General features: G+C 37.3%; 1 protein-coding gene across 1 annotated transcript in view; it reads right to left on the bottom strand.

Annotated features, from left to right (window-relative positions):
• The window catches only part of LOC110449479 (tyrosine-protein phosphatase non-receptor type 23-like), a 12168-nt gene extending 5685 nt beyond the window's left edge, over positions 1 to 6483 (bottom strand). The window contains exons 1-4 of the mRNA XM_021496365.1: positions 6397 to 6483; positions 3746 to 3820; positions 2820 to 2947; positions 856 to 982 (exon numbers count right to left, since the gene is read on the bottom strand). Of these exons, the coding sequence (XP_021352040.1) occupies positions 856 to 982; positions 2820 to 2947; positions 3746 to 3820; positions 6397 to 6483 (417 nt within the window). The remainder of the gene's footprint in view (positions 1 to 855; positions 983 to 2819; positions 2948 to 3745; positions 3821 to 6396) is intronic.
• Between the last annotated feature and the right edge of the window lie 8921 nt (positions 6484 to 15404).

The following is a 15404-nucleotide window of genomic DNA, read 5'->3' as shown; positions in this document are numbered from 1 at the left end:
AAAATAGAAATCATTTTACACTGAAAGTGAGTACACAATACCTTCATACTCTAAAAATAGAAATCATTTTACACTGAAAGTGAGTACACAATAATTTCATACCCTGAAAATAGAAATCATTTTACACTGAAAGTGAGTACACAATACCTTCATACCCTAAAAATAGAAATCATTTTACACTGAAAGTGAGTACACGATACTTTCATACCCTAAAAACAGAAATTATTTTAGGGAATATCAATCAATGCTGTTTACAAATTTCAGTTGAAAAACAGTGTTAGAAGGAGTCATAGTTAAGGTGATATGTTACCTTAAACATTATCTATAATTTGTGGCAGAGTTAACTCCCTTTAATTATATTGGTTACCTAATAAATCAATTTTTCAAATTTGCAGTCAAGATTTTAAGGGTATCTTCACCTTCATCTTGGACTTTGGAAAGTAGTAGAATTTCCTGCATTTTGCATTTTTCTTGAATTTTGTCATTGCACTGAAAATCTAAAACTATGACATTTGATGAAGTTATTTTGTCCAAAAGGAGTCAATGAAGTACATTTTCTATATTTTCCAGTCTCTCTCCCATACAAATTTGAATGCTTATTAAATATTCTAACATAGACAACTGCTTTTCAGTTTTAACCTATATACTGCAAAGAACTTTTTGATAACTTGTTTAACTCATTCACCCCTGGAGACACATGTGAACTCTTCCAGTTCAAAGGTTGGAATAGTTGATTATGAAATTTCAGGGGTGAGTGAGTTGAATTGAAGTCGATTAAAGTGTCACCAAGTAAAACAATGCATAAAATACTAGGGTTAATTGCTCTATCACACCATCCCTCATCCCAATACCTACATCAGCACTCTGTCTGGTTTCCATGGTTCCCAGGATAGCGTGGAGAGCTCCGATGTTGTACAAGATGCACGCCTGCTCAAACTTGACATCACCGATCGTGATCTCTCTGCCGAGGTGGATGTCCTCCCTGAAAATAGAACTCCCGACTCATTACACCGGCTAAGTAAGGCTCACAGTGATGTTGGTTTATATTGTAATTATTACTGTAGAAAAGTGTGGGAGAAAAATAATCAATCATTCCTGTGTGATGTAGACAGAGAAATATTGACCTTGGGATAAGATTTTTGAAGATAAGCACTCAGCAAAGCCTACTGTATACACAAACTATGACTATTTTTGGAAAGAGCAGCCAAAGGTATAATACTCAATGTTAGAGATCTGTGAAAGACCTTCAGTGCAAGCTGGTGCCATAATACTGATGTTCATATACTTAAGATGGTTTCATCTGATTGTGATGTCATGGTATGACAATTGCAAGGCATCATAAGTGATTGTGCAACATACGTATGAAGAAATGAATAAAAATTCAATGATGTATCAGAATCTGTTCTAGTGACTGCATTCTCTGATGGATAATAGATTTTTTCTAAAAATAGTAAAAGTGACCTTGACCTTTAACACAGTAACCAGGAATGAAGTTGATAGAGCAATAACAAAGTTTTTATAAAAATAGTAAAATTGACCTTGACCTTTAACACAGTAACCTGAAACATGAAGTGACATATGTACATACGTACATACAGGCTGAATCCTATATCCCCTGGAACTTTCGTTACGAGGGAATAATAAAGGCCATTGAGTGCAACCATGCAGTATAGACAAAGTTATATGTAACTCATATGACTGTTCTTTAACAGAATCTTTGGCCCCCTTGTGGGTGAGATAGGGGAATCTTCAGTTTCCAAACACAAACTTTAAGGGTGTTGAGGGTCAAGATTCCTAATCTCACCTCAAGGGGGAGAATAGGTCTTTTTCTTTTACCCTTTGGACCCTATCATATACGTAATGAATGTTAACATTACAGACTCAAAGCATTGTTGACATGACGTTGATGCATTGTTGACGTGACGTCAGTCATACAATTGTTATGAATTGGGGAATCCCCTGTTTCAATCCTAGGGAAAGGCAAGGATATCTCACACCTGTAAAAGTGTGGATACACCTGTCCAGGGTAAGAGAAAAAGGGTATCTTACATACATAGAGAAATTGTTGACCATAATATGTGTACTACCAAACCTTTAGAGAATAGATGTTTTCTGTAATGCACCAGTTATTGGATTCTGATAAAAACTTCCTACTTCTAAAATGTTTCCATTCAGCTTTATAAATCCTTTCCAGTCTAATTGTTCACAAAGTGTCAATCTGAACATTCATGGCATTGGTTAAGAATCTAATGGATCATTTTGATTAGGTGCCATACTTTTTTATGATCCTTAATGTAGGGGAGAAGATAATGTACTGTACTTACCGGGTGAATGGTATCGCTGCTTCTCCTCCCTCCCCCATTAATGTACTGCACTTACCAGGCGAATGGTATCGCTGCTTCTCCTCCCTCCCCCATTAATGTACTGTACTTGCCAGGTGAATGGTATCGCTGCTTCTCCTCCCTCCCCCATTAATGGACTGTACTTACCAGGTGAATGGTATCGCTGCTTCTCCTCCCTCCCACATTAATGTACTGTACTTACCAGGTGAATGGTAGCGCTGCTTCTCCTCCCTCCCCCATTAATGTACTGTACTTGCCAGGTGAATGGTATCGCTGCTTCTCCTCCCTCCCACATTAATGTACTGTACTTACCAGGTGAATGGTATCGCTGCTTCTCCTCCCTCCCACATTAATGTACTGTACTTACCAGGTGAATGGTATCGCTGCTTCTCCTCCCTCCCACATTAATGTACTGTACTTACCAGGTGAATGGTAGCGCTGCTTCTCCTCCCTCCCCCATTAATGTACTGTACTTACCAGGTGAATGGTATCGCTGCTTCTCCTCCCTCCCCCATAGGGAACCGCCCCTGTAGGAACTGTAGCTGTGCATAGTATTTCTTTAGAGTACTACATCCCATGAAGTCATGCGAAACATGGACAGCACTCTGTAATTTTACATAATACAAAATTGTTATTATTTATTTTTGTACATGTGTATATTTCTGGGCAAATTTTGGTCTTTTCTTCTCAATAATTTTCAGCTATATTTTCCTGTAATAAGATAAAAAAATAAAAAAAAAAATGTTACAAATCAAAAATGCATTTATTTCACCACATACAAACCATTTTCTAGCTATACATGTATATTAAACACTTTGACAAAAGGTCTGATAGTTATGTTTTGTTGTGAGGAAATACATATTTTTCCATTGTTGTAAAAATGTGAAATATTTTCCTCATCAAAATAGCACAAGCTATGGAATGAAGGTAGAACAGTCACCATGGAGTTGATATAAAAACAATATTCAATGATTTCTGATCATTGAATACCATATTAATTTCATGAGTACGTAAGATGCGGTAGAATACAGAAATTTTTCACAGTTACAAAGCACAAATGAAAATTATTCTACATATATTCTACATTAGTGAAATGTACCATGTATAATCGCCGAGAAAAAAACACTAAATCTTCTATTCATTACATCACAGGGTCCCGATGATGGCCGTATACGTATAGCAGGCCGAAACATGTAGACCGTACATAACACGAAACGTCCTTGTGGGGTTGAGATTCCTTTATTCCTTGATTATTACATACTGAAACTACCCCAAATGATGAATTATTACTGCAACCAAAAACAGGAGTTATTAGCATTATCTTTGATATCACAATCTCATATTATCATATATGTGTCTTAGATCAGTTACGTATGATGTCACAGGTATATGCTATATCTTACCTGTCTGAGTTGTTCCAAGTCGTTACACGCCTTGTTGTACTGGGCTGGGTCTTCTCCATAGTTATCACGAATGTACTAAAAAAAAAAGAAACGTGAGAAAAAGATCGTTTTTGTGACTTATATGTATATTGAGTGTCTAACCCTGTCCGGTTGCACTTCGTTGTTGGGAACTGCATCATTTCTAGGTGTTCTCCATACAAAAGTTCTTTGAATCCAGGTATCCTCATCATTGTACATATATATTCTACCATTTGGATGTCTTTTAACTTGTATGAATCTTATTCAAAACACTTTGTTGCATATATTCCAAACGTGGTTTTATCAGTGCCTTGGAAAATTGTTTAAACATTTCAGGGGTGTACATTTCCACGTACATTTCCACCAATAGCCAGCTGACACCCATGGCTGGTAGGTTTTACATTGTGGCTAGGGGAAATGTTCAAAATTTACAGTTAAAATATAGTTTGACTTTGTGTAACTTTTTAAAATCAACCCGAGGGCTATTATTCTAAATATGATATTGTACACCCCTGCATTGATTCACATGTCCAAAAAAAGAATTTGCCCGAATAATATAATATTACATTTTATCACATACCTGTTGAATCTTGTTATAGTAATACAACCAATTTTCAGGCCATGAAATACAACGTTCTGTATTACACACGTGCAATACCGAATGTTGTATTTACCTACTAGCTTGAACTACTTTTTATGGGAATCCCCTTGTCATGGAGAACTGAAAAGTTCCCGGTATTTGCAAAAAATATCAACAAAGTTTATTAAATCTTTGTATCGATCTCTACAAAATACGGAAGGTATGTGATAAAAGCAAGACCACACACTTGTGTTTTTCTAACGAATCAGAAAGCACTCACTTATTGCGCGGACGAATATATACATCCGCGCAGTAAACTCGTGCTTTCTGATTCGTTAGAAAAACACAAGTGTGTGGTCTTGCATATATATTTTTAGTGTTCAAAAATCTAGCATGTCATTGACTGTTATACTGAAATTGTTTTCGACAGAAATTTTCTGAATGAACTTCTTCATCTGCCACCTTATTAATCTGGTTCACCACACTGCTATAGTTGGGTATCAACATTTTAAACATTATATGTGTGGCGGATTTTTATTGTACATATGATTACGGTGGCCTTTTAGCTTTGCACTTGAGAGAATTTCCCTTAGTTCGTGGTAGAATCCGACTAGAAAGTCTGGGATTGCAGGTTCAATCCCTGGAGGAAGCTAGCACACAACTCTATTTCCTGTTACAAATGGGGTCCGTGGCCCTCCCTGTGGTGTCAGACAGGGAGTTAGAACCTGGGTTGTTGTGGTGTTTGAGGATGAACACATTTAAAAAAGGGGGAATCTATATATAGTGTCACAGATTCTTATTGTACATATGATAACGGTCACCTTCTAGCTTTGCACTACAGGGAGTTTCCCTTAATTAGCTCAGTGGTAGAGCGTCCGATTATTAAGTCTGGGATTGCGGGTTCAATCGCCGGTGGAAGCACACTACTCTCTCGCCTGTTAACTATGTAAGTTAAAATATTTGAAATAAATATAGCACTGATGTGAGAACAGAAAATAAAGAAGATATTTCATAGTAATGTTTAATTATTTGCAATATGTTAAAACAAAAGTCAACATATTGTATATTTTACATCTGGGAAAGACTTTTACAGGGACAGATCTAGAAGAGTGAGGAAAATAGAAAGGCCAGAATAAATGTAGGGCATATTAATCATTATTTATATAACATTATATATACAACAAGATCAGTGTTCTCCCCAGAATGATTTGAAAGCTAGAAGCATGGTGTTTCAATATTTCTGTTAAAGCAGCACTCTATGTGTTTAATTAAAGCAGCTTGGTTACTTGAGATTTACTATGAATATATAGTAGAGAAGATCTAGGATAGCAGCATGGCAAGAAATTCTAGGAGCATGGTGCCACGCTGCAAATTGATAAATAGTTTTGTTTGATTTCAAGAGTGTTATTTCTAAGAAAGGAAATAATGGGACCAGATATCAAAGCCGGAATAGACATGCATCCGGATTAAACAGGGGTCAGTTGACACTGGTTTTACTTATTTTTGTGTCATCTGTTATGGTCTGTAAAAAATTGTAACATTTTATATAAATATATAGAATGAATATTTGTTAGTGAACCAAATGGAGAATCTCGTCATTCTAACAGAAAAAAACGTCATAACACAATTGAAATAATCATCTTATTCTAAATGAAAAGAGTTCAAATGTTAACTTCCTGAGCCCGAGGCAACACTAGTCTCATGACTATTAGGATATGACTGGAATAGTATTAGGTGTAATTCACGTAATTCAACCGGCATGATAATGAGTCATATTCGTCGGCAAAATTGCATGCAATGATCCAATAACGCTCTAATCTAAGTTCATAATTATATAATAGTGATCTAAGTGCGAATTTACGTTTAAAGACTTCTTAAGAAGGCGTTCGTGATACAAACACCCAAAAATGACACATTAGCGTTTTACGTCAAAATATTGGGATGTCAACAACCTCAAAACATCGATGTTGTTTTAAGTGAGAGGAAGATATCGAGCAAGAAAAACGTGTCACCTTTGACATCAAACTCGAGAGTTAACTCTTAAGTTTCTCACCTGTTTTAAAACCGGACCGAAATCGACATATTCTGGACTTTGTTTCAACTCAAACGATAACATCGGCATCCGAGGCACAGCCTCCATTTTTTTAATGTTGTTTAACGAGAGCTCATCGAAGGGAGGTAACTCAGTTACACATGTCAATCGGATTTGATGTATACCCATATATAGATCACAGGCATTTGTTTCTATCAATGAAAATAGTCATGACAAAAAGAGAACACCCTACTCATATGATATACCGTATCCGTTCCTTATTTCAAAATATAATTCGTAATAACAGCTAGACATTTGTTACCTCCGTTGCAGTTCAGCCCCCGACTCCACTGAACCTTCTACTATATGGCTCCCTCCCCACCCCATACCCTCTACAAATCCAGGATCCGCGCCTGACATGACTTGTAATACGCTGACTGAGTATTTGTATTTTATCAGAAATTAAGAACACAAGACATGGATGTAATTTTCAATGTTATGGTTCAATACTTTTAATTCAGAATATTCAGAGTTAGCACGCGTACGGACTTAGATCTAATTCCGTGGAGTTAGTGACTTTGTACTACATCTGAATAAACAAAGTCTAACTCAAGTTCTGTTGCGTAACTGTCTTTATGCCTGTTTAGTGACTGTAATTTTATTGTGAATGTACGTATGCTACATATCTGTCTGTTCGTTTGTTACGTATCTGCACGGAATTAGATTAGATGCTATCTAAGTCCGTGGTATCTGTCTGTAAGTCAGTTGCTGTGTAACAAATGTCTAGACAGATATGTAACTGACGTACAGACAGATGAACAACAAACATGCAACAGACATAACGACAGATACGTAACACTAGACATAAAGACAGATACACAGCAACTGGTGTACAGACAGATGCGTAACACACGTGCGTACATCTACGTGACAGACCGTACAGACAGATACACAGCAACTGGTGTACAGACATATGCGTAACACACGTGCGTACATCTACGTGACAGACCGTACAGACAGATATACGTAACAGACTTACAGACAGACACAGGGGCGGGTCCCGGTGAGGGCGTAAACCCTTTTCAAAAAAAATAAAAACTTTCGTTAGATGCTAATATTGTATTGAATATGGCAATTTATCATATTCATTGATTAAACACATAAACACCCTGACACTTTAACTATAAAATATACATGCTCAAAGTCAGGAACCGTTACATTAGTGCATTTCACAATTATTTTATGTTTTTTAGCAAAAAAAAAGGTCCAAAAAGATTTCATTCTACGACCCCTCTTTCAAATATCCTAGAAACGCCCCTGAGACACGCAACACATGTAGACACAAACGTGACAGACGCACAGACAGATACATGATAGACGTACAAACAGACGCGCAACATACGTGACAGACGTACAGACAGTTGCACAGCGTTTTTGGGGCCGAAACATCTGACGATTCGCCCCAAAACCGAAACGCCCCAAGCTGATTCATATCGCCCAAACCAATTCGCTCCAAACATCTATTACGCCCCAAATATTTCGCCCCAAAAAACATCCCCCCCCAAATTTCTTTCACGAAAGTCACTTATTTGACAAATTTTAAAGTAAAATATCTACTTTTTATGTAATATTCGTAAAGATAGAAATGAAAAAAATAAGATCTGTTGCAATTCGCTTGAAGTTTGGGACATAATTCTTGTGCCGTAGATCGATAACTTACCATATCTATAGTATGTATTGAAGGCATGTATTTGTATATTTTAGATAATATGTATAAGTGTATAAGATAATTAGGTTATAATTATACACGCGTGCAGTAGATTGAACAAAACATCCAACAAGATCCATTGTGCTATATGTGTGTTGCAAAAGAGAGTGTGTACTTATATTTGTATAAGTAATATTTTCATTTTTCATTAACAAATTAAAAACAAAACTATAAAAAAACAAAACAATCGTGTTCTGCCTAGTTACATTCTACCGGAGACGTACAATTGTATATATGTACTATTTCAAACCAACTTTATCAGTTTCGTTCTTCATTGTGGAAAAATTGAAACAGCTGATATTCATCAGAACTATTCGGAATGAAGTAATTTTATCAATACGTGAGGCCAAAGAAAAATATCTTTCAAAATTACAATCTTCTCTAATAGACAAATCCATACCCCCGAGGAAATGGTGGCGTGTTGCAAAATCTGTTATGAATCTTAAAAATAAATGTGAAATTGACTCTCCTTTGGTTATTAATGGCATACTCAAAATACATCCCGTCGACAAAGCTGAATCTTTTAACGATTATTTTTCATCAATATCTGAGACCGGAAAGAATGCTGATGATTTGCCAACCGACTGTAACCGGCCAGAGCACAGCTTCTCGACATTTGACATTACAGAACAGGACATCATTGACCAGTTTCACCTACTCAATACTAATAAACTCCAAGGCCCTGATTCCATCCCTCCAAAATTTATTAAAGGGGTATCTCAATCTATATTAAGACCTCTCTTACTTATCTTCAATAAATCTATTTCCTCCGGTATTCTCCCTTCTGCATGGAACAATGCTCATGTTACACCCGTGTACACGTACAAGGGTGCAAGAAGTAACCCATCTAATTATAGACCAATCTCTGTTACTCCTATTTTTAGTAAAATTCTTGAAAAAAATGTTTTTAAATATATGTTTAATTATCTCTCAAGATATAATATTGATTCTAAGAATCAATCAGGGTTTCTACCTAAAGATTCAATTGTCTATAAATTATTAGTTATATATGATGCAATTGTAAAGCACTTGGATAAAGGTAAAGAGGCTAGAATGATATTTTGTGACATCAGCAAAGCTTTCGACAGGGTCTGGCATGATGGTTTAATTTTCAAATTAAAAAATATGGGTTTTGTGGTAATATTTTGAAATGGTTTTCTTCGTATTTAATTGATAGGAGACGGAGTGTGGTCTTTGATGGATTTAAATCTAACTGGAAAACGTTAAAGGCGGGGGTACCACAGGGGTCAGTTTTAGGGCCATTTTTATTTTTACTGTACATAAATGATATCGGAGAAATTTTAATCTCTAATGTCAAGCTTTTCGCTGACGACACATCGTTATATGCATTGATAGAGGGAAACAGACAGGAAGCTGCTGACATACTAAATGAAGACTTACGTAAAATCTCTATCTGGGCTGATAAATGGGGTATCATCTTCAATCCGGATAAAACGGAGGCTCTACTTTTCTCAAGGCGGGTCGACTCTGAGACGTTGCATCCTAATCTATTTTTTAATAATGCAGTTATTAATACTGTAACGTTATTGATCATAAACACCTTGGTCTTATTTTCAATGGCAAAGCCAACTGGTCAACTCATATAAATTATATTTATGAAAAAGCATATAAAAGACTGAATATACTTAGAATGTTAAAATTTAAGATTGATAGAAAATCCCTTGAAACAATATATATATCATATGTTCGTCCAATCCTCGAATATGCTGATATTGTATGGGCTAACTGTTCCCAGAGAGAGTGCAACGTCTTAGAGTCAATCCAACTTGAAGCAGCACGCATTATTTCTGGTTTAAGACGAGGAACGAGCCATAACATTTTATATAGAGAGACTGGCTTTGTTAAACTTAGTAAAAGAAGACATTTACATTAAAATATTGCATTTTTTAAATTCTTTAATAACAATTGTCCATCTCATGTCTCAGACTTGATACTGCCCTTTCTTAATAACTTTGAACATTACAACTTTCGACACAATAGGTTATTTGACATTCCAGTACCAAGAACGCATTTATATAACTCTAGTTATTTTCCAAAACTGATGTCAGAATGGAACAATCCAGCCTGTCTGTTTCCCACTATGACATCTCTTGGAGCTCTGAAAAAGGAATGTTTACGTTCATCCCATATGGATGATGTTCACCCAATATGTAGTAACATTTGTAAATATCACGGTGATAGAAAAATTAACATAACATTATGTCAGTTAAGAAATTCTGCAAGTAATTTAAATTCAGATTTATTTAATGCACATCTAAATGATAGCCCTGCTTGTATATGTGGCTCCCCCTTCGAAGATCGTGATCATTTTTTCCTGCACTGTCCTTTTTATACTAACCAACGACTAATATTACTTAACTCTCTGTCAGCGATGAGTGATGCTATTCCACTCAATACCCAAACTTTTATTTATGGTTTCCAATCACGAGACGTAAATATGAATATAAATATTGTGGAGACGGTTCAGAATTACATTAGAGACACTAGACGTTTTTATTAGATTCTCAAATAACTTTGTAAAATAATCTCTTTTATAACAATTGTGATATTTGAAATATGTATTGTCAAATCAAATTCAAAGTACAAATAATCTCTTATTTTAATACTTAAAGAAACATCTGTAAAAGTAACATTTATATGATATGTATATACTGTTATGTTTTGTAAGGAGAGGGCTTATATAGGCTATGCCTGTTGCCCAATTCCTTTTGTACATAAGATCAGTACAATAAAATATTCTGAAATGAAAAGATATTCATGCTGATATGCCAAATGTTTAGAGTAAGAACAGTATTTTTACTTCTCAACTGATGAAGGCCGGGCCAAAATGCTTATTGTGTAATGGCACATCATTCGGCATATCTTTTATTTTTCACAAATTGACTGACTGTCTCTTTCATCAATACTCAAACTGATAACTCATCACACAATAACATTAAAAAACCCATTACATGAACATTTTAAAAAAATGAATGAGACTTGAGGCTACGTGTTCCTCCTAATCATTAATATTCAAGTGAAACTGGCAATAATTACCGCCACTTTCACATGATCAGAAATCGTTCAATATACGTTCGTAGTGGTTGGGGCGATAACGATTTCTGGGTCTGGATATATACGATGTAGGGCCTTCTCAGGCCTAAACTCATCGAAGGAGAGAGTGTTAGAGGCGCTTAGTCGTGCAGTTGCAGGGCTAACTTTAAACACTTGAGTGACTCTGCACACACAACGCTGTCTGGAAGCTGATTCCAGTCGATGGTCGTTTTGGGAAAGAATGAGTTTTTGTAGACAGGAGTGTTACAGTTTGTAGTTTTAAAGCACCCAGAGTCGTTGGTTTCTTGGTTTTCTATAATATTTTCTTGTGACACAGTCTGTAAAACGTTTGGCTCTAATGTTCCGTTTCCTTCGGAGTGGTGTTAACTAGTCCTGGCAGTGCAAGGCTGGCACAAGCCCCTCGACCACTTTATAATAGAATGCTAGTCGGTTCTGCTTCCTTCTCTCTTGAAGTAAGGACAGGCCCAGGTCCTGGAGCATCTGGATGATACAACCTGATCCCCCGGAGGTGTAATCTCTCGTGATGAATCGGGCTCTGGCGTTGGATGCGCTCTAGCTGGTCGATGTCTTGCCGAGATAGGGGTCCCAGACCACAGAGCTATACTCTACAGTTGATCGAACTAGGGCGAGGAACGCTGTTTGTCGACATGAAGCTGAGCAATGTTTAAGGTTTCGCCGCAGAAACCCTAGAGTGGAGTTAGCCTTCTTTACTATCTTGGTGATTTTATGGACAAAATCTAAGATCTTCTGATAGAATGATTACAAGATATGGGGATTCCTGCACTTGCTGTAGGATGTGGTTGTCAAGCTGGTAGAAGTGCTGTGACTTGCAGTTAATGCTCATGATGTAACACTTCTTGGCATTGATACGCATACCCCATGTTGAGGCGATATAGTTTTAGGGGTGAAACGGTTTTTGGGGTGAAAAGAAATTTTGGGGCGATATGGTTGTCATACTTGGGGCGAAATGAAGTGAAAATTGAGGCTATGTGAAATAAAGTTGGGGCGAAATGGTCTGGGGCGGACCGGTTTTGGGGCGAAACGTCTGTAATTCGTATGATGGACAGATGTACAGACAAATACTTGAAAGATGTATATATTCACAATAAAATTACAGTCACTAAACAGACCTACAGATAGTCACGCAACAGAACTGGAGTAAGACTTTGTTTATTCAGATGTAGTACAGTCACTAACTCTAAAACAACAAAATATGTAAGTGACTGTGTTGTGATCGCAAATTCTAAATTAAGAGAATTGAACCTTACCATAGTCGGAAATTACATTCATGTCTTGTATTCTTAATTTCTTATAATATACAAATACTCTGTCGGCTTATTACAAGTCATGTCAGGCGCGGATCCTGGATTTGTAGAGGGTATGAGGTGGGGAGGGAAGGGAGCCATAATGGAAGGTTGGGGCTGAACTGCAAGAAGTCGACGCATTGTAGTATCTCTGGAGACATTAATAAGGACTTTCCAGAATTGAACGGAAAAAATCATAGCTTGTGCCACATACATAATAAAAATACATAGTCGTGAAATTATACTTTTGTTATAACATGCTATACATTTATATTAACCAATCCTACTGGACCAGGTTTTTGATCTTGAATCACATGGAATAAAACCGGAATACTCGGAGAACCAAAACGTGGCCGGTCAGATGGTCCAATACCTTTTCATGTCCATTCGGGGAATCGAACCCCACTCCATTTTATCAACAGAGGATTTTGATCAATTTTGAATGTACAGTAAGGAGCCCATGAGCGCGCGATGCTATTTAGACCTAACACGAGTACATTAACTTTATCACAATATTTGACAACAAATATAGCAAAGAACAGATAAATGATATGTTAAGAGTTTATAAAACAACAAAAATAATTTAGTATATTGGTAAACCACATAATCATACGATGTGTTCATAATTACTATGGCAGTCGACTATACAAAGTCGGTACAGAAAAATCAAGGACCAAGGAAACACCAAACCCAAAGGGAAGACTTCATACTATCCATTAAGGATGTCCTGAGGCTGTGTGAGGTGTCCACCATTATGGATTAACACCTCTGTATGGCTTGAAGTTTAACTTCTTTGTTTGTTGATCAGCTTGTAGAAAAAAATTATGGTCGAACTCGGCAGCCTCCATAATGTCATCATACAAGTCGCCTCTCATCCCCGTTCTGGCTTGTCGTAGGAGGCTTCTTGGGTTCTATTGGCTGTGACCATGTCTACGGTTGGTAAGTTTCCGAAACCAGGTGAGCCAATTTCTTACTGCTTTTGGTACGTCAATGCTTGGGAATACTATCTTCCATTGCCTGGTGAAGGCCAATTGTTAGACAACTTTTAGTGTGATGTCTATACACGTTGCCTTATACGAGTTCTTGTCTAACAGTTTTTCCATAGTGTTTTTGAATGTGTTGATTCTACACTTCTTCCATTGTGGTGTGGTTAACGTGGAGGTTGCTGATCGATTACTGGCGGCTATATATCCTGTCGGATTTATAGATATGCTTGTTGATACGGGTGTGTGATCCGATGTGTTGGTTGGGTCTATTTCTATGTTCTTTACATTCAGTTGGAAATTACTGCTTTCCAGGTGTAATATGTTGTCCAGCTGTGCGCTGTTTTTTTCCGTCGTGATGGGAAAAAGGTATCGAGGTCGGATAACAGGTTGGTGGAAGGAGGTTGTGCTTTTTTTACAAAAGTTCGAAGGAGTCTGTCATACTCGTTGGCAGGTTCACGGTACAGGGATTCGTTCAGGTCCCCATGAACATAACTCTATGTTTGGCGCTGTATTTGGTAACTAGCTCGTGAATTGTGTCCGCCGTTTCGGCATAGTCCTCCTTGCTAACCTTGCTGTTTCTGCTAGGCAAGTAAACGTTGATTATACAGATGGAGGGGTGTTGGAGTTGAAGTAAGACAGATGACTGCTACTCAACTGTTTCCATCGTCAGGTGTTTATGTATTTGTCCAGCTGTTCATACTGGAACAGCCAGTGCTACTGGATGCATATGATCTGGTGTGCATGCAGCAGGTTTTGATGCAGACGTTGTTGGCTTGTATGTTCTGAACGTTCAGAATGGCAATAATTATGTCCATAGTGTCGGGGCTTGTTGTTGCAGCTCTCTGCGTTGGCTCTTGTGGATTAGAGGGCATCCTGTCAGCATCATTATCCTCAGCATATCTATCTGTGTGTCTTTCCAATGGGTGCTGGTCGAGGCACGGCCGTTTTGTTGAGGTAGTGATTTGGGTTGTTTTACGGTTCCGCCGTCCGATCTACGTAAGATAGTATTCCCAAGCATAGACGTACCAAAAGCAGTAAGAAATTGGCTCACCTGGTTTCGGAAACTTACCAACCGTAGACATTGTCACAGCCAATAGAACCCAAGAAGCCTCCTACGACAAGCCAGAACGGGGATGGGAGGCGACTTGTATGATGACATTATGGAGGCTGCCGAGTTCGACCATATTTTTTTTCTACAAGCTGATCAACAAACAAAGAAGTTTAACTTCAAGCCATACCGAGGTATAAATCCTTAATGGCGGACACCTCACACAGCCTCAGGACATCCTTAATGGATATTACGATGTCTTCCCTTTTGCTTTGATGTTTCCCTGGTCCTTGATGTTTCTGTACCGACTTTGTATAGTCGACTGCCATAGTACTTATGAGGACATTGTTTGATTATGTGATTTACCAATATACTAATTTATTTTTATTGTTTTGTAAACTCTTAACATATCATACAAAATGTTTATCTGTTCTTTGCTATATTTGTTGTCAAATTTGTGGTAAAGTTAATGTACTCGTGTTAGGTCTAAATAGCATCGCGCGCTCATGGGCACCTTACTGTACATTCAAAATTGATCAAAATCATCTTTTGATAAAATGGAGTGGGGTTCGATTCCCCGATTGGACATGAAAAGGTATTGGACCATCTGACCGGTCACGTTTTGGTTCTCAGAGTATTCCGGTTTTATTCCATGTGATTCAATACCACACACCCGGTCCAATAGGATTGATTAATATAAATGTATAGCATGTTATAACAAAAGTATGATTTCACGACTATGTACGAAGTATTTTTATTATGTATGTGGCACCAGCCATGACATTTTTTCGTTGAATTCTGGAAAGTCTTCATTTATGTCTCCAGATATCTAAGATACGATAAACATG

The sequence above is a fragment of the Mizuhopecten yessoensis genome, unplaced genomic scaffold, assembly GCF_002113885.1.
Source record: "Mizuhopecten yessoensis strain PY_sf001 unplaced genomic scaffold, ASM211388v2 scaffold4625, whole genome shotgun sequence".
Classification (NCBI taxonomy): Eukaryota; Metazoa; Mollusca; class Bivalvia; order Pectinida; family Pectinidae; genus Mizuhopecten; species Mizuhopecten yessoensis.
This window is presented reverse-complemented; position numbering and strand designations above follow the sequence as displayed.